The sequence below is a fragment of the Etheostoma cragini genome, chromosome 2 (assembly GCF_013103735.1).
Source record: "Etheostoma cragini isolate CJK2018 chromosome 2, CSU_Ecrag_1.0, whole genome shotgun sequence".
Classification (NCBI taxonomy): domain Eukaryota; kingdom Metazoa; phylum Chordata; class Actinopteri; order Perciformes; family Percidae; genus Etheostoma; species Etheostoma cragini.
This window is the reverse complement of record NC_048408.1, coordinates 24,945,105-24,971,012: the sequence shown is the minus strand read 5'-3', so window position 1 is coordinate 24,971,012 and position 25,908 is coordinate 24,945,105. Positions and strand designations below refer to the sequence as shown.

Below are 25,908 nucleotides of genomic sequence, written 5' to 3'. Positions count from 1 at the left end.
GTGTTTAACAGGAGGCTGTTGCTCTGTCATCAGCTGCAATTTAGAGTAAAAACTCCAGTTAATAGGTTATATAATGTTCATTAATTACATTACACCAATCAATTTTCTTTCCACATGGTTTGTGCAGCTCAGATTGTAATGTTAAAAGTTATCAAATATGGCACGTTTAAAAGGAGCCAAACATAATGGAAAGTTGTAGCTCATTTAAGGTTTAGGTTGATTTTTAAAATGAGTTTTCACACGAGTTTGACCTTTGAGGGGATTGGCTCCCCCTCTTCTATACTACAGCTAAACTGATTTAAATGTTAACAGAGCAACAGACCTAGTTACATTCAATGAAGTTTATAAAGGTAAATAATTACCATTCTGTGTAGTTCTGAATCAGTGAGAAAGACAAACTTCAAGCAACAATACCATACCAGGACCAATGTCATCTCAGATCAGTAGCCTGTTTGGATTAATCAGTGTTCATGTGGCTCAATTCTCTTAAATGCCTTGATTCAGTAATACATTTAAAAGTAACACACTCCAATAAAAAAAGTACTTCATCTGCTGAGGCTGCTAGCATGTATAATTCTGTGGTGCCAGTGAGGCACTAGTGCATGTGTCCAGTAATCCAGAGATACAAGACCAACAGCATCTTGGAGTAAAAATCATGCAAACACACATTTAACACAGCTAATAAAAACATATACAGTAAGAGGGATTCTTCATTGGCAGACAACACCGGTCTGCATCAGTCAAAAATGATGACAAACCAGAAACCCTAATGAGAAACCAGTGTTGGTGGTTGTAGGTAATATTACAGACTATCTTTATGACTTTAGGTCAATTGTTTTTGTCCATCCAATGTTTTAGGCTGCAAATGTATTTCTGTGCAGGTGCATTGAGTTGTAAGAAAAACTTAAAACTGGTGGTCCACGCCCTGTGTGGCGCTGTTTGATGAGGTCACACAGGAAATGCATCACTCTCAAATCGCACTCACTGCTACAGAATCCTCGTGTGACCAGGAAGTCCTCTCCTTCTGTGCCATCGTTGCCTCCAGCAGTGTTTGGACGTTGTAAAGCAGTTTTAAACGTGTAGAGCAGAGCCTGGTTGGCCAGTGCAGTTAGGCAGCTCTCCAGGTGCAGCAGGTAGGTGATGCCTCTCCTAATGCCGGCGTAAGGATTAGCCAGTCTGCCGATGAGCGAGCCGGAGTATGACGGACAGCGCAGCGTCCTCTGGTCAAGATCCAACAGGGCCAAATAACGACTGTAGCGAGTCAGAGAGAGAAGAATTGTGGCTGAGGAGCTGGAGGATGATCTGGTCAAAATGAAAAGGAGAGAATGTAAGAGTACAGAGTCTATTTATGTCACTCGTTCTTAACTTTGTCTCAAAAAGATATTTTTCTGCAATTTCATTAAAAGACACCTACAGTATTGGACAAGGGGCCGTTTTGTCTGCTCCATTTGGGCTAGCCACAGTAATACATTTAAAGTAGCAATAACACGTCCTGCGATTCCGTTTCATCCTACTACGCTCCACGCGTACGCTTATTTAGTCACTGTTCCATTATCTTTTACTGTGACTATTATTGCCACTCTTCATCACACCCCCAACCGACCACCACACACCGCCTGCCAAGAGCCCGGGTCTGCCCGAGCTTTCTTCCTAAAAGGGAGTTTTTCCTCGCTACAGTAGCACTGTTGCTTGCTCTGGAGGAAACTAGTAGAACTGTCGGGTCCTTGTAAATTATAGAATGTATGTCAGACTTACTGTCTGTAAAGTGTCTTGAGATAACTATAAATATCTATAAATTAAATTGACTTGAAATGGAATAACTGACAGCCAACACAATGTAAACACAACACTGACATACATGGCCTTATAAAGCTGATATGGTGAACATGTTAGCAAACAGTAAAGACGACAGGACATCTCAACATAAAAATAGTAACAAAGGGATGAAAGGGAGAACACAAACAATATAAAATGAAATGTTTAACGGTTGCCTGTGACTACCTGTGTATTCCTATCAGTCTCCAGGTGAGCAGGTCGGTCAGTTGGAGCGGCGTGGTCAAACACGGCATCACGGCGTTTCCATCAGGACCAGGTGCAGGCAGGAAGAGACTCAGAGCGTCCAGCAGTTTTGTGACCGAACTCTCGTCTCCTCCGATCACGACCAGCGGCCGGCCGCTCAGGAGACAAAACACGGCATGCTGGGAGAAGGAGTTCTGTTTGAGGAACCTGAGGGCTCTGAGTCCAGCCTTCCGTCTCCTCCTCGGATTGGAGCGGCTGTTGCTGTGGATATTTTGGGTGGGGGAGGGCGGGTCCGAGGAGCCGGTGAAGCTGGTGCAGTCGGACGCCTCGTCGACGCTTGGCAGCCGGAGAGGACCGCAGGGCGGAGGCCAGCTGTCAGCCTCCGCCACGGCAACAGGAGGGGCCAAGTCGACATGAAGCTCAGGCACCAACTGGACTTTCTGACGAACTTCAGACCACTGAGGCGTCGACTCCGCTGCTTCTTCAACTAACAAAACAGTTGTATTACAGGATATTTCTAGTTCCCTCATTCCAATCAATAATAATATTAACTTTGTACCAACAACTAAAGAAAAGTCCAAGGGGCAAGAAATATGAACAGTCAGTTTTAAATAAACTGATTTGACTTAAACATCCATCCGAGTTTGCGGGCTGAAAAAATAAATATATTTCTCCAAATTAAGTGTATATACTAGTATAATTTGACTAGTTCACAACCTGCAACACCAGACTTTTGCCGCGTTCCCTGATGTTAGCTATTAATTTGCAGAGTATCATAACTACAAGGTGCAGATTTATGGCATTGTTTACATAATACATGATTTATTCAGGGGAGGTTCACTGAGAGGCAGCCTCTCTTTTGCAGGAACGCCCTGATCACATTCACACAGTTACACCCATTCATACCTGGAAGCTGCCCAGTACAACCACAGTCTGATCTGCTGCCACTGAGCAGCTCCACTGAAGCGGTTGGAGGTTAAGGGCCTTGCTCAAGGGCACCTCAGTGGTGGTAATGAGGGAGCGACGAGAGCTGCACTTTCCCCACCCAGGTCACAGGCTCTCTTCTCTAACCTGTAGGCCTCCACTACCTAAAGAGAGGCAGTATGTCAAGCCCATCAACAGGCGGCCAGCCTAGTGTTGTTAAAATGTTTAAGTAGCCATCGCAGAAGTGAAGACGCACTAAGATGTTTTGTGTTATACATTATATTCAGACGTAAAACAAAGAAATGCTGCTGGTTGCTACTGTGTGCACCACTACTATTGTTAAAATTGTAAATTTATTTTATGTATGAAAGCAGATTTGTGTTCTCAGAAGTTTGAGAAATGCTGCTAAGTGCACTAAACTTTATATTTGCATTGAAACGTTTATTTCACAAGTTTGTTTTATATATATATATATATTTTATATTTTTTATGCATTATTGATACAATATTTTTTTTTGTCATCATACATTTTTTATTTAAGTATACAAGTGCAGATTGGCGCAATGTTGTGAAGTTTTGGCAAATGTTTTTGTTGAGAACTTTTATCTTTCAAGTAGAGGTTTAAAAACAATCGTATTTCAGCCAAATATCGGCTGAAATAAATCGCCTGACCCTGATTTCTAAAGATCGGCATCGGCCGGAGAAAAGCCCATGTAATAAATTGAGTAACCCTTTGATAAAATATAACTGCAGACATATTATGTATCTGTAATTAAAAAAGTAATGAATAAATGACTGTGTATTGTTATTGAGCTTCAACCGCCAAGCACTTCTGAAAAAGCATTCAACACATTAACCCTTGTGTTGTCTTCTCATCAAAATTGAAAGTCAACAATGTTTGTTGTCCCTTTTTATCAATGTTTTTAACTTTTTCTTACGTTTTTGTCTCTTTTTTTCACAGTTTGTCACTTTTTGCTTTTTGTTATTTTGGGTAATTAAAAAGAACACTGATGTAGGAAAACGTGTCTATTTGACCCGAGGACAACATGAGGGTTGCCCTGCCACACAAAACCGTTTTTTCTTGCATTTTTTGAAACATGTTGGGTCCATATGTGTTTGTGTTAAGATGATTACCTTACATTTGAATCTTTCTCCCTTTGCTTGTTTAAAATAAACACTTCAAAGAACCTCCTCTAACCAGGAGCAGAGTGGACCAGTGCAAAAGTCTAACCTTATTTTTCTTAAAACACATTGTAAATGAAAGTGTGGACGTAAGGCGGTAAAACGATAAACAGATTTTCAAAGTTAGCCGAATAAGTGTGCATGTAGCCTTAAAACATGCTTAAACGGGGCTTAAGACATGATTGTTGTAGCAGATGTTTTACCTTGCAGGAGTTTGGACGTCTTCTCAGGACAGTTGTCATCACAGACTTGATTGCTCTTCAAACATTCAACAAACTGCTCCTCTTTGATTTTAATCTCACCATTAACAGTTGTTTGCTTCAAGGTTTCGTCTCTGTCACCGAGACTGTCATCGTCCCGAACAGGCTCTTTGTTTTCATCCGCATTTGCTGAAGTATTTGCATTCGGTGTCTTCCTCTCCTCGAGGGCATCGTTAGATTCCCACTCTGTCGGCATCGCCTGGTCCTTCTCAACGCCGTTACTCAGCAGGTGATGCTCCGCTTCTTCCTCTGTGATGGCCGTGAGGTCGTCAGGAAAGATGGACTCGGTGGTGCTCAGGACCTCGATGCTGTCCTCACTGTTGGCTCGTCTGGCGTACGCTCTCACGTGCCTGACGCCTGAATCTACTGTGGCTCGCCTGTACGAGTTGTCTGTCATCCCAACGGGTGTTTCTGTTGGAGAGAGGGAACTGTGTCAGCCGGTCCAGATGTCTGAGGGGAATATACTGGAATATGTTTGGATATTATCAATTAGGTAATCAGAAAAACTCCCATCCCAACTTCCCGAGATATTGTGACATTTCGAGAAGCTGGAACCAGCAAATGTTTAGCATTTCTGCTTGATAAATTACTTAAATTGTTAATTGATTACCAAAAAAGTAGTTGGACGTTTTTCTGTCAAAGTAATGAGAAACTAATCCTGCCAGCACTGTGATGTATTTAGCTAATAAAGACATTACCAGCTCTAATGGTTGATTTTGTGTGTAAAGGTCAGAAAATAATCTGATATACTATAATTATTTTAAATGTTAGTTATTTTTTGATTAATTGTGTTTAATTTGTGTAAAATGTGCAGAAAAAGACACCATATACCAAAGCATAAGGTGAAATCTATAAATTGACACCTTCAGCCAATAAAACAAACGTACTGAATGTTAATAATCAACGGATTGTTTCATACCTCTGCTGTCAGATCCAGCGACGACATGCTGCGTCCGATAAGACTTCTCAGTCCCGAGCACTTCGATGCTGTCGCCGCTGCTCATACTTCCTGTCATCTCTGGGGCAACATTGAGGTCAGGGGTCACTGTCCCAGCTTCTCCTGCCTCCAGTTTGATAGGGATCTCCTCCACACAGGAGAAGAATGAATCCAGGCTCACTGGTTCGGATTGAAACATCTCCAGGCCGCTCTTACTTCCTGTTGTCTTCTGCAGCTCTGACTCAGCGCTCTCTCTCTCCTCCTCATCTCCGTCCTCTGGGCTCCACAGCTCGAACAGGAAGTTTACGAGCGTGAGCCTCCTGGACAACGACCGTGTGACAGTAGCAGTCCGCAGCACGCTCCTGTCCCCCCGCAGGCGGCGCTCTGTGTCAGCGAGCTGCTCCTTCGTCAGAGACAGGAAGTAGGCATTGCAAAGCTCGTGCAGAGGCTTCAGACGGCGCTCGGACCTGCAGGAGGTGGAGGTGGAGAGGGAGGGACAGGGCTCGGGAGGCAGTAATGCAGTCGGATCAGTGACTGAGTCGGCTGGGTCGTAAGGCAGGAAGTCAGGCTGTTTCAGCTTCCTGTTTGGGTAGGAAGTGACCTGGCGGAGGAGGTCTCTGTGAATTAAGATTGAGCGCTCTACAGCCTCGAGCTCCTCTGCGGTCTCTCCCTCCTCTGTGGACCCATCTGGCATCCTCTGAACTTCTGTCTTCTGTAGCAGAGTCAACCGCCTGTACCTGAAACAGACACAGAGAGTTTATTTAGTCAGTTACTTAGAGAGTAACTTCACACCTTCACATGTGGGATCCCGTCCGGGTACACAGACTACCATAGTAGTAAAAACAGAACTAAACTGAACTGCTGTGGAGACTTCTGCTCAGAGCGATACCGCTGTGTTCAGAGTAAACTAAACTTGATTTACATTACCATCACTCACCTGTGAGCTCTGTTGTATCTGTTTGTGTGGGACAAATTACACATTCATCATTCTAATTGATCCATGGAATCAGGTGACCTCACAGACTCCCAAATAGCACAGGTGTTTTCACTTAATCTGGCTGAAAAGACCTCTGATAAAAGGTAAGTCCTTCTGTAAATAAGGGCTGCGTTTTACAATCTGGTAGTGTGATAATGAACTAAATATTGTGATGGAACAATAAATACATTTCAAATCAGTGCAGTCAGAACAAATGTGAACTCTGACCTGAGAGTCTGCAGAATTAGCCAGATGTACTGTAAATTGCACCAAAACAGGAAATGCATGCAAATGTGTCATTTGACTATACCTTAAGAATGATAAAGTTTTAATTTGTCCAATTTAAACAGGTAAACAAGTGAGTCTGCACAATACACACAAACACAATCCTTTGAAGAGGTCTAATCTGTCCAAATAAGTGAAATTGTGTGTGTGTGTGTGTGTGTGTGTGTGTCTCATTAGTGTCCACTGTTGTACATATGTAGTAGAGCCCAACCAAGGCCGATATCAGAGATGGGGCCCGTATATCAATAATGATATATGGGCGAATATTAGTTTTTATTTATTTTTAAGATAACCAACGTAAACACATGTTCATGGCATTTCTGTACTGAAATGTCCTTGTTTCCTATTGAGATATTTCCAATATGGATATATCTAATACGCTAATAATGGCCAAGTAGCCAGGGGTGGCTGCTAATCTATCAGCCAGGCTCTAATACGTGAAAACGTGTATTTTGGTAATTTCATCAAAGTACATCCTGGTCTTACGCAAGCTCCTGTAATTTTCTCTGCAGCTCCATAGAAAATGCTTGTCTGTTTCCCGTCTTGAGGCTGTCGGAGGCCTGAGAGAAGCACGTTGACAGCTCAGAGAAGTTCTCCATCAGCTTCTTCTGGTCCGAACACACGTACGCCATGCAGAAGGGACGCACCATGCCCCGAGCCTCCAGGTCATACAGGGTCATGTGGTGAACGTATGCAAAGGCGTCCTCCGCCGAATCTCCCAGAACCACTTTGGAGTCCTCGCTGAAGTTGAGGCGGGGGCCGGGGGATGCGGGAGGAGCGTGGCTGGGGCCGGACGCCTGGTAGTCCACCGACATGATGCGAACAGAGAAGTGGTTGAGGTCAAACGATCCGATGACTCTGGGGTCGTCCGGTATCGTCAGCACAGGCTTGGGCCCCACCTCGAAACATGGAATTTTAATTTAAAAAAACATATTCAAAATCTTGAAGACTTCACCTTGGGTACAAGGAACCTTTTTCTAAAATTGTATGTAGGCTAGTCTAAAAGGATTAATTGATTGATCAAAAAATATACAACATAGTCTGCAATGTGTATTTATATACTACCGGTCAAAAGTTTGAGGTCACTGAAATTTCCATTGCACTCCATTATAGACTGAACACCAGCTGAGACCAGTTGCACTTTTTTTTTTTAACCATGGCAGCAGTTCAGATTACATTGTGTGCTTACATAATTGCAAAATGGTTCTCCAATGTTTTCTCAGTTAGTTTTTAAAATGATATTAGATTAGTTAACAGAGTGTCTTTGGAACATTGGATGAATGGTTGCTGATAATGGCAAATGTAGATATTGTATTAAAGATCAGCCACCCACCCAGATCAGCTGGTATTCTGACTATAATGGAGTGGAATGGAAATCTGTAAGTGACCCCAAACTTTTGACCGGAAGTAAAAAAGTGACAGTTTTTTGTTATAGTTCAGTTTATAATCTTTAACCCTCATGTTGTCCTCGGGTCAAATTGACACGTTTCCTATATCAGTGTTCTTTTTTAATTACCCAAAATAACATGATTGATTCCACACAACGCTCTTTGGCAAGTACCAATCTCTACTTTCATTCATTTTGGGGTGTCTTATTTAATTTCATAGCATTTGGAGAAAAAAATGAAGTGCTTTTGAAATAGTATTGAGTAAAAGTTGACATATTCCAGTCTGTGATTATCCATCAACATACTTTCCTTTTATTTTAGTCTAAATCATTTCTAATTTCTGCTTTTCTAAGTCAAACATTAGGTATAATTTTCAAAAAATTAGGTTTATAGACCATAAATTCCCCAAATAACTGAAAACTAAAGTTAATAAGTTAGTGTTACGTAGTGTTAAACATAAAAAAAGTGACAAACATTGAAAAAGTGTTGAAAAAAGGGCCAAAAACGTGAGAAAAGTTAAAAACATCGATAAAAAGCATCAACAAGAGTGTTGACTTTCAATTTTGACGGGAAGACAACACAAAGGTTAAAGTTGTTTGTTGTGTGATTCCTGTGTTACTTGGCTGTTGTAGTGCAAGAATTTCACACCGGGAGTAATAAAGTATTCTAACATCTATCATCATCATGTGATTTGTCTGGTTGTCACTGGCATCTAGAAGACATCATTACTGTACTTTCACAAGTTTAAATGTTCTATGTACCAATTCTGAACTGGGAAAGAACTGGTGTCCAGTACTACGGCCCTAACTTCTTAGAGACACTTATTCCTCCCAGATATCTAAAGTTTTAGCTGCTAATATTTTGATTATTTTTGTTATTGTTTTAAAGAGTATATGTAGTTTGTCATGCCTCTCTTGCACTCTGACATCTCTTCATTAGTGCAGTCATAAGGTCCTGTTTGTGCGTGGGTGTGTTTTCCGGGTCTGTGTGTAAAGTGCAACAACAACAGAGTGTACGAATGCATTAAAACATGTCTTCTTCCTCGTAAGAGATCTTAATCTCATTGAGACTTCCTGAAATATATTTCCAACTCACGACGACAGTTACCATGACAGAAAGTGAGCTGCCCTACTGCTTTTGTTGAGAAAATGCAAACAATCTAAAAACAAACAAAAGTCCAGATATAAGTTAATCAAATGTATGCAGAATAATTCAATATTCCACGCTTCCTTTTTCATGAATTTCAGTACTTTGTTAAAAGTAATTAAATAACTTATGAAACATAAGTAATTCACATATGTGAATATTGTTTGGCCAAAATAAGTAAGTCAATGTGTATAATTATTGAATCCTAAGGTTACACAACAGAGATGACATTGGACACCTTCATACTATTGGACTACATATCCAATCTATAAAGATCATAATCTTATCTTATTTCCAGTTTTGTCTTTCAAAGGTAACTCCATCAAAACTCTATAAAACGAGTAGCCCTAAGTCATTTTAATGACTTCCCAACACTATTGCCGATTCAGCTTATTATCAAAAACTAAAAACACACACACACCTGCTCTGAAAATTCAGCCACCAGTATAAAGTCTCTGTGAAACTGGGCTGAGCTGGTCCAGGGGTTGGATGGAGGCGAAAGGGGGACAGAGAGCTCTTCAGGTAGATCCTCCTGGTCCAACTCTCCTTCCCCAAACCCCTCGGTGCCGGTGAAGGCCAGCAGGTCCGGTGACCCGATCATCTTCAGACCGTGGGCGGTCAACCCATGGAGGATATGCTCAGCGGGTCTGAACCTGGGGATCAAACATAGCTACGTCCCGGTACGTCCCGGTGCGTCCCGGCCCGTCCCGGTTTGACCTGGCCCGGCCCTCCTTCGGTGAGTCAGCTGTTCACACGGGACGCCGCCACAACAACAACACCAACAGCCGATAGTTAAACTTATACTTGTTGCGCAGTTGTCTTCAACCATACGCTGAAAGCTGCATTACATTAAAACCTCAAGAAGTATCCTCTCCGCTTCAAAATAGTCACGAAAACAAGCGGCGTTTTCAGGAACAGACACCAGAGGAAACGTAACGGAGAAGCGAAAGTTCCCTGCGGGCGGCAGTCACAAGGTTAGGTACCCTCTTCCCGGGATTTTTTCTTCTTCTTTTTAGTCACTAGTGAGCTAAGTTCCAGGCTAAAACTACGCGTGCCTCGGTGTCACCTATTTGACCGGAAAACTGAGCTCTCTACACCCATATTTAGCCACGTGATTGAGTACGGGCCGGGGACGTACCGGTGCCTGTTCTACACTTCAGTTACAAAAGCGGCACATCAGTATAAGTCAAGTCAAATACGAAGACTTCCGGTCACCAGTTTCAAAGTAAAACCTTTTCTTTTTTTACATCCGCTGAAAGTAATCCTGCACATAAAACATACTTAGTTGAAATTACAAACGTACTACCATTTAATACAGGCTCTTTGAAGAACCAAAAGTAGAAGTATGCCACTCATTATACAGAAAGGTCCATTTTATAATAGTGTTTATGTTTTTAGATTATGATTGACGCATTAGTGTGTACATCACTTTAATGTTGCAGCTGGTAAAGGTGGAGCTAAGTTTTTATTTTCATAGAAAAAATAAATTCGTTATACACTGCTGGGTAGCTTAATGTTTTATAATTTGATCGCCAGTCTATATTTTGTTATACAAAAGTTATCATATAAAATGTAGTAGAGTAAAAAGTACAATATTTGCCTCCCAAAAACTTGTGGAGTAGAAGTATGAATATACTAAGATAACTGCAAGTAGGCTACCTCAAAAATGTACTTAGTTCTTTAATAAATGTACTTATATTATAGTTATATTCCACTACTGGTTACAAAGTGTTGAGTTTTAGTGGATTTAACTGTATGATCATTTCAGAGGATGTAGTTTGTGGTGCTGTTGAACTTTGTTGCGTTAAACAAACCTGTCAGCGTCACATATAAACCAGTCAAAGTTAACAGTAAAAAAAGAAATTGCACCACTAAGGCTAATGTATAAATAAGGAATGATTTAATGAATGAAAAAATAATAGTACAACTACAAAAGGTAGCCTCGTTTTGTCTGATAAGTTTCAGTACATTTAAGGATAAGCTCACATTTTTTTCAGAAGACTTTATTCCTCATCACTTTTATTGAAATCTTTAGGAACGGATCTCCTCTCTGCCAGCATGCCAGAGGAATTATTAAAGTGATCCATAACTAATTTAATGTACATACTATATGGGCATGACAGTGTTGTTTTAAGACGGTTGTGTCCATGTCACATGGTGGTAGCCATCCATTTCTGCTAGTTAGGCTATCAGCTGATGGTAACACTTATCAGCTGGCTCTCACATGACATGATTTTGGCATTTTTGATTGATATTTGCATGAAACTAGTGCAAAATGTTTACAAAGTTGCACGACTCTACTCAGGGGGCATTAAACACACTGATGAACAAAGTTGTATGAAAACGTTTAACGTGAAACACCAGGCTGAGACGTATCTTTGTGACACTCAATTTTTAAGTTTGAAAACATTCTTTTTGAGGCAACTGAGCGGGAATCTACGTGCTTTAATTGTTATTAGCAGTTTCACTCTTCAATCACAGAAAATCAATTTTTAACTGAAGAAATGGCCACAGCATATATATGGTTTTTAAAAGCAACTGCATAAAATTGTTAGGCAACTTTAATTATAATCTAAAGGGTTATTACCCAGAACAGCTTGGCAACAGACTGCACACTTGAGCCTCCAGTATGATAAAATATATACTTTGAATGAAATATTTTCAACTCAGAGACTGAATGGTTTAAGAAGGGCATTAAAACCTTGTTGGTTTTCAGCGGGGTCATCTATTTTTCTGCATAGTTAGTATATATTAAAATAGACTTAGGTAATAATGCACATGAAAAATTATAATCATGCAAACTTAAATGCACACTTGGCTGTGGCGTTCAGGCACATCCTGAAGCATCGCTTCAAACATCTTGATAAAGACTTGCTCAGCTCCTTTCCTCGGAGTGATTATTTTAGCTTGATTATCACTTTTACATCTGCAGTCCCTCTGTAGCTTCTCCTCCTCTAGTTTAGACATCGGTCCATGGGGCCTGCCATTTTGTCGCTCCAACTGTACCCTGTTCCCTTGCATCAAAGCTGGACGGAGGGGCTCACCAAAGAGTATAGACAGTGGGAAGGAAAATATCTTTGCCTTGAACCAAACATTTTGAATGATAAAAGATTCTTGTGTGTGTGTGTGTGTGTGTGCAGACAGTTATATGAGCAATATTTCCGGCTCTGACACGGCACAGTAGAGCATGAAGCCCATCTGGTCCACCTGGTCCTCCGACAAGCCGCTCAGCAGATTGACAGCTGGCTTGAAGTAACTGTGTAACGCCTCTTGTTCGAGGTAGCCAATCAGCTCTGTGATGCACTGCTGGAATCGCACATGAAGGCTGCTCTCGGACCAGTCGCTCTCACTGTCACTGAGGTGCAGGATGAGATTGGCAAGGGGGGCGGCTTGAAGTGGCCGCAGGGCAGGGTTCAATCTGCACACAGCCTTGAGGATTTTAAGTGTGTGTCTGCGGTGTCCGTCGTCAGCGGTGTCGAGCTGACTCAGGCGCTGAGTCTCCCACGGGTAGAGAGACAGGTGCCAGGCGTTGACCCAGGGAGAGGTGAGCTCAGGCTGGGCGGTCAGAACCACGTCCCCCTCCCGCAGCAGAGGCAGCACGGAGATAAACAGGGACTGATCACTGCTCTCTGCCCACTCGTTCCCCGGCCTGAAGATTTACAACCGGAGGAAAACACACACAAACATCACACAGGTCGAGTGCATGTTTAAACTTGCATTCAGTTATGTTTGTTACACAGTCTTTTGAGCCATTATTCCTATAGAACAAAGTGTTAGAGAGAAGGTTTTTCTGTTAGCGTCCTGTTTACCCAGGCGATTTAAAGGGGTTTGGGGAAAGCTTTTACGCATTAGGGACACAATTTAGCTACAGATAAAAGGGGGTAAATCAACAGCAATGTTTCAAAATGAACAGCAGCTTACCACTAAAAGAGTTTTTAAAATGTCTTGGAAAGTGAATTCAAACACTTTAGACTGCATCAACAATTAACATTTATGTCGTCACTGACCTCTTAACTTCAATGTGTAACCTCTAATGGTGCCAAAATAAAAACTGTCCCTCATCATTGAAAATAACAAAGAACAGACACACACCGAATCTCCACTTTTAGGTCTGGTCCTCCCAGTACAGGTCTGACGAGACAGTCCAGAGTGCTGCTGATGGACGGCCAGTTTATAGTTTCCATGACAGCTTTACTAAACATGTTCACAACAGCTTCTGCTGACAGGTAACCACCCACCAGGTACCTACAAGACAAAAGAAGAGACTGGTTTTAGTCGATGGCTCAGTTTTCCAGGAGAACGTGTCCTTGCTTACCTTGAGCTGTGATGCTGTCTGTTACTGCTGCCTCAATGTTAGTAAGTTACAAAGGCTGGCTTAAAAGGTAGTAGGGCTGCACGATATGAAGCTATATATCATCTTAGATTTAGATATCCTACTTTCGTAATATGGCATAAGTGTTGTCTTTTCCTGGGTTTAAAGGAGGCATTACAGTAAAGTGATGTCATTTTCTGAACTTACCAGACTGTTGTAACTGTTCTATTATTTGCTGTTAACCCATAGTCATGATATCCACATTACTGATGATTATTTATCAAATATCTCATTGTGTAAATATCTTTTATGAAAGCACCAATAGTGAACACTACAATATCGTTGCGGTATCGATATCTAGGTATTTGGTCAAAAATATTGTGATGTATGATTTTCTCCATATGACCCAGCCCTAACTCAAATGAGAGATTTGCAAAGTTGTGAAGGGCTCTTCATAGACTAAACTATTAACTGGAAAAAAATCCAGCAGATTAATCAAAAATGAAAACGTTAGTTGCAGCCCCAGTGTTAGTTATTTACCTATTTACATGTAATAGACGTTGGCACATTCATTTTCCTGACAAACACTTCTGCATTATTTGCAGTAAAAACCCAATTGTTGATAAATAGCAGTAATAGTTATTAAAACTAGTTACACTAACTTTTTATTATTAAAACATTTTATGTGGGTGCCATCACCTGTCCCAGTAGCTGCGTCCTCTGGGGAAATATTCCAGATTGACCCGGCGGACCATCCAGTGCAGCGGGTGTGTGAGTAGCGTTTCCTCTCCCGGGATGAGACGCCACAGAGAAGCTTCCAGCTGTAGAGGCACCAGCAGACATGCATGGTCCGCGCTAACCACCTGAACACACACAGAATCAAACGCATGTGGTTTATTTATCTAATACTGTGCCATACAACGTCACTGAAGGGGGAAACAAGTAATGTGAAAGTGTATTATCAGTCGGAAAGAGAATACATTGTGTGTGTACCTGCAGGTCATCCAGTAGAGAACCTCCGAGGTTCATTTCTCCCAGGGGCATGTCGGGAAGACGGCTGCGCAGAAAGCCCTGGATCTCAGTGCAGATGTCCAGAGCTTGAGACTGAGCCCTCTGGACCTCATGTGGAGTTAGTGCTGCCCTCGTGTGATAATACTGCTGCAGTTGCTCCTAAAACACATTTTATACAGTTTTCCAATGATACAGAGCTCAGAAAGACAGCTACTGTACCATGTGTGTGCATCCTTCAGTGAGGCACAACTACTGGGTTGCCAACAGTTCTAAATATGAAGTTGACAAAACAGTTTTGGAGATTTCCCATTTCTACTGGTAATGCGTACAGCTGCCTCTTGAGAAGTGTAATATTCAAAGTCATGTTGTGCCTCTAAGCAGACTTAGGACTCTGACGGCATGGCGCTTTGCCAGTTAAGTTGCTGCAAAGTGGTAAAGTAAACAGCAATACTGTGTGGATTCTGTTATTGCTGCTTAAGAATCATAATCAATCAAACAAAACAAATTAAGATGCAAGATGATAACTATTCATTACAGTTACATTTGCATAAGCCTTCTTAAAAGGCAAATCCCATTGTTTCAAATCCCTTCTTATGTCCAGTCATGCGTTTGTGGCAGCTCTAAATATCATTTGCTGACCAAATTGTTTCATGTAGCTCGTCCAGAAAAAATCCACAACATTTTTGCTTGTGTGGATGTTCTGCACACCAACTCAAAGCTGTTTTCATGCTTGTTTGACTTCTTCTATACAGCCAGTGCACAAGCACACATTATTTTGATTACGCGGGGCTCCCGGGGCTCGGGGCAGCCTAACTGGTGCATAACAGCGCGTATCCCCTAAGCACTGCGCTTTACAAAACGTGTTACAATCGCATAAATTAACGAGCCAACACTGAGCAAGCTTTTACAGCAGCTGCTAAGACTAAATGCATAATACATGCATTTTAGACCTCAGAGCCAAAATGCATACCTGCAAACTGAGGACACAGAGCTGAAGCCTCTTGGACTTTGACTCCGGTTTAGACTCCAGAGAGGACATCTGAGGTTGTTGGCACAGGTCAGCTGTCAAGAAACCAGAGGGCCACAATGATGATTAGAATATACACCTTATCATGTAAGACCACAGTATGGTGTCACAATATTTTCCGTTTGATTTACAGATGAAAAAAAGTTGAAAAAAATGTAAGAAATTGCAATATACTGCAGAATGTTGCACTTTTGGTTGCTGAGATGTGGCACATACCTTTTTGCTGTTTGGCTGCCTTGGCAACATGTTTCATCACCACACCCTTTATGCCCTTCTTGATCAGTGTGGGGGAAGCAGAGACCAAACTCAACTCGGCCATCTTCTGCTCCACCTTTTCATCATCGGCTGCACGGCCTGCGCGTTCTATCAGCTTAACACAAACACTCACGGTCACACGCTGCACTGCATGACTGATAATGCGCTGCATAGACACAGAGTACATCCACTGCCATGTCCTGCAGGCGAACCAATTCAGATTAAAGAGGCACACAGATAATCTCTGTCTCAAGGAAGTCTATTAACTACAGATTTCACATTTTACATTACTGCTGCTGACCATTATCCAAATGCATTTTGACAAACTTCCTGTCTTTACGTTTATTCCACTACCAAACAAAACTCTACTTAAAATGTATTTAACTTATTAAATGTATTTGTAAGCCTGAGTTAATGTTATGATGCTATCTGAATGATGAGCTAAACTCAGGCCATGCTTGTGGATTGGACTACTGACCACATAACCTGGGGATGCAGTTGACCTATTTGTAGTCCTATTAATGAGTAGTTTTGGCAAGGTATTCAACAAAACTTGCTACAAGTACTGAAAAAGCTGTAGGATGAACTGCCAATCTATAAGTGGACAACTAAAACTACAACTCAATGCTCAATAGTTTTTTGAGTGCTAGCATAGCGCTTGTGCATTTAAAATTCATGAGAAATCCAGGGCTTTACAGGGGCTCTTTTTCCCAGGTCAGAATTTCTCCAAATACAGATGAATGAAGAGTGAATGAACAATGCACTGATGTGGTACTAACAACCTGAAGAAGAAAAAAAAAGACTCACCCGTTTCACTGCCAGTGTAGCAATTCCTAGCATGGCAGCCCCACCAACTCCCAGGATCAGCCGGGCATTAGACAGCAGGAAGTCAATCACCATGGCAATGCCATCCTCTCCTCGCCTCCGACTGCCCTGGAAGTTCATTGCTTCCTTTTTTGCGGTTAGCCTTTGGAAAGGAGAAGGCAAATTTAACTGGGCAGAAAGTAACACAGGACATGACTGTCAGGTAGAGGGAAAACCAACTCTACCTGCAGCAGTCTTTATCTTGAAATCATGGGATGCAGCTAAACTTCCACATGAATGTTATGAAGTCAGAATAACCAATGAGATGAGATGACAGCATATGCAGCAATAAAGCAGTAATATTAAAATGTGTACTGACAGTAGACAAATTAAAAGGAGAAAAAACTATGAAAGAATAAGTGGGGATACTTAACAAATGCAAATGTATTCATACCTGGAACAATGAATGGTTTGATGAGTGTTAAATACTGTAAATACTGGACTGAGTGATCTCAACCCAAGTCAACCTGTATGGACGGGGTGGTTTTGGACCGATGTGTTGGACCGCGCTCTCCATCACCAAAACACCAAATGAAAGAGTATGTTTTGGAGGGATCCGCCCCGAGTTTCACTTGGAGAAACTACAGTATGTCAAATAACGTTCTACCCACTCCAGCTTTAGGTGTATTTTTAAAACATTTACATTTTAAATCACGGCCCCTTTAAATCTTGGCTATTTGTGATGACGTGCTTTTTATTGCCGGACAGCGCCCTTTTCTGCTATGTAGTTTTCAAGCATTAGTGTGCTCCACGTCAGAAATTGTTGATTGTGTTTTCTTACAATTTCCAACATGACATGACATGATTAATTAATTAATATAATCTTCCCATCATTTATAACTGACTAAATCAGTTTTGGGAAACTAACCACTCTGCTGCTGTCTCTCACTGGCCTTAAACACAACACATTTGCAGACATTGTTTTAGAACTTTAACAACAATGACAAATCTTCTTTTTATGAACAGGAAGCTCACCGAATAATAAAACATGATTATAAAAAGACTAGTACTTATAAAAAGAGCTTTGGGAACCGGGGTGACTGTTTCTCTTGGCTGCTTCTGTGTCAGATGTTGATGGTAGACAGGCCTTTTTGCACAAGATATATTAGGCCTTTTTCGCAGGAAACCTTTTGACTTGTCATAGGAGGAAAATCACAGTTGTAAGAATAACATTAACAATAGATTAGTTCCATTCTATTTTTTGTGACTGTTATTGCCACTCTTCATTTTAACCCCAACCGGTCGTCAGACACCGCCTACCAAGAGCCTGGGTCTGTCCCAGGTTTCTTCCTAAAAGGGAGTTTTTCCTCGCCACTGTCGCACTGTTGCTTGCTCTGAAGGAAACTACTAGAACTGTTAGTACTGTTGTAAATTATAGAGTTTGGTCTAGACCTACTCTATCTGTAAAGTGTCTCAAGAAAACTCTTGTTATGAATTAATGCTGTAAATAAAATTGAATTGAATAGTGTCGCATTGAGCATTTCCAATGAGACAAAATAGAACACAGCCATCATTTATGTTATTAATTACAACCTATATTCATTCTGTGACATATCAAACTGTCTTTTGTGACAACGTTTTGTTAGCAGAAAAACTGCCTTTTCTAACCTGTTATAACGGATAGCAGGAAGCTGCAGAGGTGGTGCATGGTCTCTTTAAACTAAAACCAATGGTGAGGTTATTAAAGATGGTAAAATATGAATTTGATTCCAAAATATGAATTTGATCTGAGATCTGTGAACCAATCCTTCAAGCACCCATGCTCATTTGAGGAGCAGACACATATTTGACCATGACATAAACATAGTCCTATGCTTAGTTTGTACACAACATGAGCGTGTACACTGGGCTTTTCATATTTAGCTCCAGGCACCTGAGATTCAGAAATAGCCACAGGAGGACATGACTGTGAACCATTTTAACAGAGTGCGTGTCCTCTCTTTTTGCCAGAGGTACAGCAGGGTCTCAAGAACCGAGACACGTTCTATTTATAGACCCAATACATGCCACGAGTAACACCAGCTGGGTCAAATGTATAACGACCTTTCTAGTCAAGTTACAGCACAACAAATGTCTGCACCGCGTTCAGTCCTGCTGGGGCACTTTCAACGTCAGAGCAGAGTTCACTTTTTAATGTTAGTATACTTTCCATCAGGTCAAGCAAAGGACTAATGATGTTGACAAATGTGTTTATTAATAATGCGTTATTATTTAATAATGACTGATGTAATGACAGATTTGTAACATTAGCATCATACAGCGCAAGATTGTTATTGTAAGTGAGGGGACAGGTAGCGTCTATACAAGGGACAGTAACAACGTAGTCTTATACATAAAAAAGTTTGTTTTTATTGTTTTCTTTGCTTATCTTGCAGTTATTACATGCCACGCTCCATGTTTAGCTTCACTATATTTACTTGTGTAAACCTGCTGTCATCCTCTCCAGTGTTTCCAGTGTCTACAGATGTAACACCAGAGATTAGTAACGCAACACGATCCATGTCCATAGCTAATCTAACATGACCATTCGGCTAGCTAATTATAGCCATTTTAGCACATAGCAGCAAGAAGAACAGCGTTAGTAAAGCTAACGCTAGCCCATATGTGTAGCTTTATCTATTAAGCTAGCCAGCTGCTATGTACAGGTGCTAGAGATAGGTACATTAGCAGTTAGTGACAGCTATCTTTCCACAGTTAAATATACTTACCACTCAGCGCGGAGAGAAATATAACCGATGTAGTTCGACTCCACAACATTAGTGTTTTGATACAACGCGTATTTCTTATTTCTACCGTTAACGGACACAGAGTAAATGTAGCTAGTTTAACCAGCTAGCTACAGGATACAGCTGCTGGCGTCTTCTTCGTTCTTTTAATTGGAGTTGGTGTTCAACGTTAAGGCGCAGCAGCGCCCCCATGAGGAGGTCTGAAGAAAACCAACCAGCCACATAATCTCACTAAAGTCACTTCAGCAGTGATGGAAAATTACTAAATTATAGAAGATTAAATCTTTCCATTTTATGCTACTTTGTACTTCCATACATTTTGGATATATAAACTGTACATATCTATATCTACTGTATATATCTATATATATATAAAGCATGATTTAAAAAGTGAAAGGATCCATTGTTACAGCTTAAACAACAAAAGTATATTAAGTAGTAAAAACCTAGCTCCACCTTAACCAGTAACATTAAAACAAATCTTTCTTCTAACGTATTTATGTATTTACTACCAAGATTTGATTAAATGAAACTTAATTAAGAAAAAGCAACTTAACGTTAAGTTAATAAGTTTCATTTGTGATCCCTTTGAATTTATTTGTTTTAGAAATGCACAACTGGAAATATTTAAAAGCAGACATATTTTACGTATTTTCTTTATTGAATTATAAATAACTTCCTGGAAATATCGAGGATGCATAATATACAAAACTATATAACAATCAAAGGAATATTAGGGGGATACAGAAATTGAATGGCAAAAGTGAAAATCAACACTAAATATGAAACTTAAATTAAAATTAATCAATTAAAATATTCCAAAGCCAAAAAAAACATTACATTTTAATGACAGCCCGACTGCTCTACCAACAGTGTCCCTTCCTGTTCAGAGGCCTACAAGAATGACAACATATTTAGTAAAGGAGGTCTAAACTGAGGCAACTGGTGTGTGAAATCTCCTCAGGGTGAGTTTAGTGAAGACCCTGAGTGATTTAGAGATGACATGGGCCCAAAATGGACAAAAAACCCTAGAACAAGCCGCTAGCGTTAACAAACTGTATTGGTTTCCTATGCATGTCACTGGTTTCCAAAATCCGAGGGAAATTATATTGTATGTGAAAAATAAGAAACACATCCCTGATTGCCTGCTGTGGCCAGTTATTTGCTTGATGATTTAAAATAGGTCAACTTGAATATGACTCCAGATGGATCTATCACAACATACGAGTAAGACGGCTCCAGTTTGCCGTTCCTCAGCCTGGTGCTCAAACAGCCAGCCTGGTTAAGGGACAGCTCTACTTTATTGAATGGCAGACCAACTCTGTGGAAACAATTTCAGCTTTATTTCAGTCAGCCAGCACATTTTTAGCTAAAAAAAAACAAAAAAAAAGACCTGTGAAACCCACAAAGCCACCGTGTCCACAAAGTTAGTGTGCTGTTCTGTTTGGGGTGCTCCAGTATTTGCCTCTTGCAGACTATTTTAACTTTTGCAAACATGTTCACAACTGTAGCTGTTCCAAAAACCTTGAACTCAACCCATTCTGTCAAAGTCATTTCTCCTCTGAACAGAAGTTATTTTTGTTCAAGTGTAACTCTAGAATAACAGTGAGCTAATACATACCTCTGCCAAATATGGCTGACTGGGAGCAAGGAACAAATATATCAGTCTTTACACACCAAATTAAGGACAAATAAACATGGAAATTAAGTTTCTTCTCAGCCGCGCGTTTAGACGCAAGTTAAACAAGACATAGTAGGGTTGGTTTTGTTCTGTCTGACCCAAATATCACAGATTTTAAATGAGGGTAATTTTGATTTAATAGAGAACGGCAATAATGTAGCCTCTGTCACTACAACAAGCAACTTCAAACAGAAAAATGAGCATAAAACAAGGCCTGAGTTTTACATCACTCCATAAAACATCAGTTTAGTTATGCACCAGACTCTAACCTCCACCAAGACGAGCCATACTGCAGAATCAAATCATAACAGAAAACATGGCTGCACATCTGTTGTTTCAACTTAAAACTGCAACAGGGACGCAGAAGTGAACAAAGCTCTGACATGGCACAGCAAAGGTGAAGATTGGAAAGGTAGGTGCAAAAAAAGCCTGTTTCTTTCTGCATAAGAGTTCCCCGATCAAAGATTATACAAACATATTGTACATTATAACAAGCTAGATTACAGCTCAGGTTTTCTTTTGTATAAGTCCATACATACATCCTTCTTTTAGCTCTTGCAGTCTGTACATCATTACAAAAAATACATGCCATTCTGAAGTATTTATGGACATAGAAACAAGAAACTTTCAATTAAACGTAATTTAACAACAGAGCCCAACTGAAGTAAGTAACTTGTGGTTCTGTAGTGTGTAGCATAGACACCAACTTTGTCTGCCTGAAACAAACAAATCAGACTCAAATCAAATTGCAGACAACATGATGACTGGGCTCCTTGTGCCAGACTAAAACTGGAGCAAGAAAATTATGATCATAGAAAGTTACAATATTGAAATATGTAAAAGAATGGGTTGATTTATGTGTACACGTGTGAGGAGTGCTCAGTGGCGTCTCATTTTGACTTTGCGTCCGTAACTCTCCCGGTGTTTGTCAGAGTCTTGACCACGTCTCTTGTAGTTCTCGGAGCTGATGCTGTGACGACGGTGATGGGAGTGGGACGGATGTCTGTTCTCCTCCTTATCCATCTCTAGTACCCTTGGCCTGGTGGACAAAGATTTGAGATACAGAATCAGATTTATCACAAGCAGATTGAAGGTACATTGTTTTTGCACCTTACATGACGCCTGCTCAAACAGAACACAATAGCACATTGTTACAGTCTCAGCTACTTCCTTTGCATGAGTGTGTCTTGCACGAGTATGAATAAAAATTAAGGAGACTGTTGGTCTGATTGTTACTGTTTGTGTATATATATATTTTACCCTTTACGAGTTTTTTTTTTTAACATGAATATGAGATTTCCCAGCCTGTCTATGGTCCCCCAGTGGCTTGAAATGACAATAGGTGTAAACCAAGCCCTGGGTATCCTGCTCTGCGTTTGAGAAAATGAAAGCTCAGATGGGCTGTTCTGAAATCTTGCCCCTTATGAGGTCATAAGGAGTAAGGTGACCTCCCCTTTCTCGGCTTTGCCCGCCCAGAGAATTTGGAGAGAGATCATGTACGAGCCATGATCATGGCTTCAAACGAGCAAAGTGGTCAAGGCCACAACCCCATACCTCCACCTTGCCTCCGCCACTCTCTCTTCCTCAATGGCTACAGACCCAGAACTGGCACATCCTAAGGAAAGCTCATTGTGGGACTGGCTCTAGTGACTGTAATTCTGCACCAAGGCTGAATTTTGGAAAAGAGACTTCAGATACAGTATTAGGGGACCACTAAGGTCTATATAAAAGCCTCCAAAGAGCACCATGTCATGGGACCTTTAATATCAGGTGTAGTCTCGCTTTGCCAGAACCTTGTGCTATGGTTTAAAGGTATTTCTTTAAACCAATCAGAATCGTCATGGGTGGTGCTAACTCCCCATAGAGCTGCTGAAAAATAGTTGTATGTGAGTAAAGTCAGATTTGGTAGATAGTCTAGTTAGCTGTCTCGAATTTAAAAAATCCAACACAAAAAGGTAGAAGGAAATGGAAGATACATGCATCCGGCAGAATTTCTTGCAGCACCGGAGCAATCCCGGAAGTGGAACGCAAAGGACATAGACAATCTCAGGTGTAACTATCCTCTGGCCTGAATATTCAGATCGACAAACTCAGTAACTGCCCTAAGCCCCCTTTCAGATCAGGTCTATTTTTTTGGTTTTGGACCCATGAAGACCTCTACTGTGTGGGTGCATACCTGTGAGCAGCATCGGGCTCTGCTTTGCGATGAGAGCGTTTGGCTTTCAGAGGAGGGGGTCTCTTTACAGGAGGAGAAGAGCTTAACAGGCTGTCAGAGTCTAGTCGAGGAGCATCTGGTCTGGTCCTGGCAAATAAAGGAGGGAGCACAAGTACAAATATATCGATCAGAGCAAGATTTCATACCCGACAATTATTTGTTAAATGACAGTATGTTAACTCACTTTCTAAGGATGATAACTGCACGCCGCTCCTTGATGTCTTGGGGCCGGATGCAATGGGTAATGTCATCAGCAGCGTAGCCACTGAGAAAGAAAGATGCTGTAAGCCTTTGGCAGACACATAAAAACAGTAATGCAATCAATGCTTGAGAGCAAACAGTGTCATAGTCACCTCAGTACTGTGACACTCCCTCTCCTCACAGGCAGGACAAACACCGGCTCTGACACCCGGATCGGTTTGAACTGGAAGCGGCAGCCGAAGCAGAGCGCGCTGTCACTGAAGAAGGACACGGACACAATGGGCCTTGCAAAGATGTGCAGAGGATCTACGTGTGACACAATGCAGCCCCCTGGTTGATAATCGTTGATGACTGCACTGTTGACAAACCCTTCTGGGACCACTCCACTGGACACCAGACGCTTGATTACCAGCTCATGCACCCAGTTTGGGATCTCATTCACTTCTCCTTTGCGGTACAGCCTCTCCTGGCCCGGTCCACGCTTCTCCAGCTGGGATCCATACGTGTAACCCTCTCCAAAGAAGTACTTGTTGCGGAGGGGCGCCCTGTCCACTGTGTGCTCACGGTAAAGTCCAGCCTCTCCTTTTGCAACCACGTCGTCGATCTTCTCCTCAATTAGGGCGCACTCCTCCGGTGAGAAGATGTTCTTTTGCAGGATACTGCTCCTCACCCGGCTGGCCTCCTGCTCACGGTGCTCCGCGCTGTCATCGCTGTGCTCATATTCATCGTCGTCGGACTCTCGGAACTTGCGCTTTCGACTTTTTCCGCTGCTGCCGTTACTTGTCCCGTCCACGTATTTATTTTTAAAGTCGTCTCTGTGTGGGGTCATGGATTTCAGCTTCTCCCTCAGGTCAGAGTACCCGCTGGCTGCCATGTCAGCCAAACCAATATGACTAGTGTAGTGCGACGTGACGTCCTAGCTAACAGTTAGCATGTATCAGCGCTGCATGTCAGCACTGTTTTAACTGACTGGTTAATATGAACCGACTTGATGTCAAAGGGAGTCTTTGATGGTAGCTAGATGTCGCTAGCTTAAGGACCACTTAATCACTGAGGTGTCAAGCACACCGAAGTAACGTTAGCGAAAATAGCTTAGTTTCTCCGCCGTCCTGTGTGTGCATTTAAACAGCAGTCTGGTGTGAAACGTGACAATTTGTAGATAATATTACCGGATGCTGACAAACAAGCAGAGCTGTGATAAAGCTGCGTCGACACTACAACACGCTCAGCCAGCGGAAAGGCTAAACGATATCTACCCGAGCTGCTTGGCTACCAGCTAGCTAGCTTAAACTAGCCTGGCTTGGTCTGTCCGTTGCCGCCTGGAAATACTGTCAAACCACGCAGCAACATTTCACATGTCACCGTTAAATTCCAAACCTCGGCGCTCCAGAGAAGTTTCCTCTTAGGTTTGAACTCCAAGAGTCCATGGAAAACATTGTTGTATTCACACAAGGATTTACCACGGTCAATTTACACCATCGTCTCCTAAAAAAAAAAGCTGGAAATAAACTCGTGTAACCTGCTGGAGAAATGCGCATGCTCAATGGTGACCTGGGAGGGATCATCACGTGAACACTAAAATCCATTTTAGGAGCCCTGAGGGCTCGCGCAAGACTAGTGCTAATTTTGTCCCACTAACCTCTCATCTATTTTCATAAAGTCCACCATGATCAAATTGTTTACACATTTTGTAAGATGTGAATTAGTGTTTGTGTGGTGAAACATATCTGAATATTTGGGAACAACTTACGCCTGCTGAACTGCTGAACGTTACAGGTATATATTTGTATGCATATTATACATATCTACTATAACTTACCTACATAGTGTATACCAATTTTTAGATTGGTAACTGAAAGTTTTGGTCAATTTGGTCGGTTTTATATAGTTATCTATCAAATACTTTTAGGTTGTACTCGTGGTCAAACAGATAACCAATTAAAAGACGTGGACTTGTTGGCTTTTAAAAAAACGAATTTTTGATTAATTGATTAGCAAGAAAATAACAAACAATCAGTCATTTTAAAAAGTGCCCATTGCAATTTACCAAAGCCCAAACTGACACATTAAAATGACCATTAGTTTGGTCTAAAACCCAATAATAAGACTAATAAAACCAGCCAATTTTCAGATTTAGACAAGCTGGATGAAGATATACATTTTTTGTGGAATTTTTTCTTAAAACAACTTTTAACAACAATTAATACTTAATTGGATTGACAGAAAAACATGCAAATTAATTTCCTTTTGATTAACTAATGGTTAAATCCATTGTTTAAACTTTTAAAATTTCAATAAGGAATTTTTTTTTTCTGCAGCCCTGCCAGACTGTTTATTAATTTACTAGTTTAGAGGCTTTGTTAATTCTCATTTTAATGTTGACTGTTTATATCTATCAAAATCTTCTATTTTATACAAATACATCTTTATACCAAGTATTTTCTGTTTAATAATTTTAATCACACACAGAACTATTCATATTTCTCTTTAAAATTGCTT

General features: G+C 41.1%; 3 protein-coding genes across 3 annotated transcripts; all 3 read right to left on the bottom strand.

Moving 5' to 3' along the window:
- Nucleotides 1-326: 326 nt before the first annotated feature.
- On the bottom strand, nucleotides 327-10,285 carry smcr8b (Smith-Magenis syndrome chromosome region, candidate 8b). The gene is made up of 6 exons (XM_034885414.1): nucleotides 9,539-10,285; nucleotides 7,070-7,482; nucleotides 5,305-6,059; nucleotides 4,329-4,796; nucleotides 2,002-2,506; nucleotides 327-1,302 (listed from the first exon to the last, which is right to left on the bottom strand). The coding sequence occupies exons 1-6, from the start codon at nucleotides 9,716-9,718 to the stop codon at nucleotides 855-857; spliced, it is 2,769 nt and encodes a 922-aa protein (XP_034741305.1). The 5' UTR covers nucleotides 9,719-10,285; the 3' UTR covers nucleotides 327-854.
- Nucleotides 10,286-11,891: 1,606 nt separating this feature from the next.
- On the bottom strand, nucleotides 11,892-19,484 carry mief2 (mitochondrial elongation factor 2). The gene is made up of 8 exons (XM_034885634.1): nucleotides 19,295-19,484; nucleotides 16,530-16,689; nucleotides 15,684-15,837; nucleotides 15,411-15,502; nucleotides 14,423-14,599; nucleotides 14,129-14,292; nucleotides 13,210-13,362; nucleotides 11,892-12,766 (listed from the first exon to the last, which is right to left on the bottom strand). The coding sequence occupies exons 2-8, from the start codon at nucleotides 16,665-16,667 to the stop codon at nucleotides 12,262-12,264; spliced, it is 1,383 nt and encodes a 460-aa protein (XP_034741525.1). The 5' UTR covers nucleotides 16,668-16,689; nucleotides 19,295-19,484; the 3' UTR covers nucleotides 11,892-12,261.
- A 1,374-nt stretch (nucleotides 19,485-20,858) lies between these two features.
- Nucleotides 20,859-24,968, bottom strand: alkbh5 (alkB homolog 5, RNA demethylase). Its single transcript, XM_034885703.1, has 4 exons — nucleotides 23,562-24,968; nucleotides 23,393-23,473; nucleotides 23,170-23,295; nucleotides 20,859-22,032 (listed from the first exon to the last, which is right to left on the bottom strand). Exons 1-4 carry the CDS (start codon nucleotides 24,281-24,283, stop codon nucleotides 21,873-21,875), a joined length of 1,089 nt encoding a protein of 362 aa, XP_034741594.1. The 5' UTR covers nucleotides 24,284-24,968; the 3' UTR covers nucleotides 20,859-21,872.
- Between the last annotated feature and the right edge of the window lie 940 nt (nucleotides 24,969-25,908).

What these genes read in the sequence shown, in the direction of transcription:
- smcr8b (XM_034885414.1), bottom strand. Translation starts at nt 9,718, where the DNA reads ATGATCGGGTCACCGGACCTGCTGGCCTTCACCGGCACCGAGGGGTTT. An exon ending in TGGCTGAATTTTCAGAGCAG is followed by an intron (nt 7,483 to 9,538) that starts GTGTGTGTGTGT and finishes CCATGTTTCGAG; the next exon opens with GTGGGGCCCAAGCCTGTGCT. An exon ending in GACGTCCAAACTCCTGCAAG is followed by an intron (nt 2,507 to 4,328) that starts GTAAAACATCTG and finishes CTGTTTTGTTAG; the next exon opens with TTGAAGAAGCAGCGGAGTCG.
- mief2 (XM_034885634.1), bottom strand. Translation starts at nt 16,667, where the DNA reads ATGAACTTCCAGGGCAGTCGGAGGCGAGGAGAGGATGGCATTGCCATG. An exon ending in GGCAGCCAAACAGCAAAAAG is followed by an intron (nt 15,503 to 15,683) that starts GTATGTGCCACA and finishes GTTTCTTGACAG; the next exon opens with CTGACCTGTGCCAACAACCT. An exon ending in CTCTACTGGATGACCTGCAG is followed by an intron (nt 14,293 to 14,422) that starts GTACACACACAA and finishes GTGTGTGTTCAG; the next exon opens with GTGGTTAGCGCGGACCATGC.
- alkbh5 (XM_034885703.1), bottom strand. Translation starts at nt 24,283, where the DNA reads ATGGCAGCCAGCGGGTACTCTGACCTGAGGGAGAAGCTGAAATCCATG. An exon ending in GCAGTTATCATCCTTAGAAA is followed by an intron (nt 23,296 to 23,392) that starts GTGAGTTAACAT and finishes TTTATTTGCCAG; the next exon opens with GACCAGACCAGATGCTCCTC. An exon ending in GAGCCCGATGCTGCTCACAG is followed by an intron (nt 22,033 to 23,169) that starts GTATGCACCCAC and finishes TTTGTCCACCAG; the next exon opens with GCCAAGGGTACTAGAGATGG.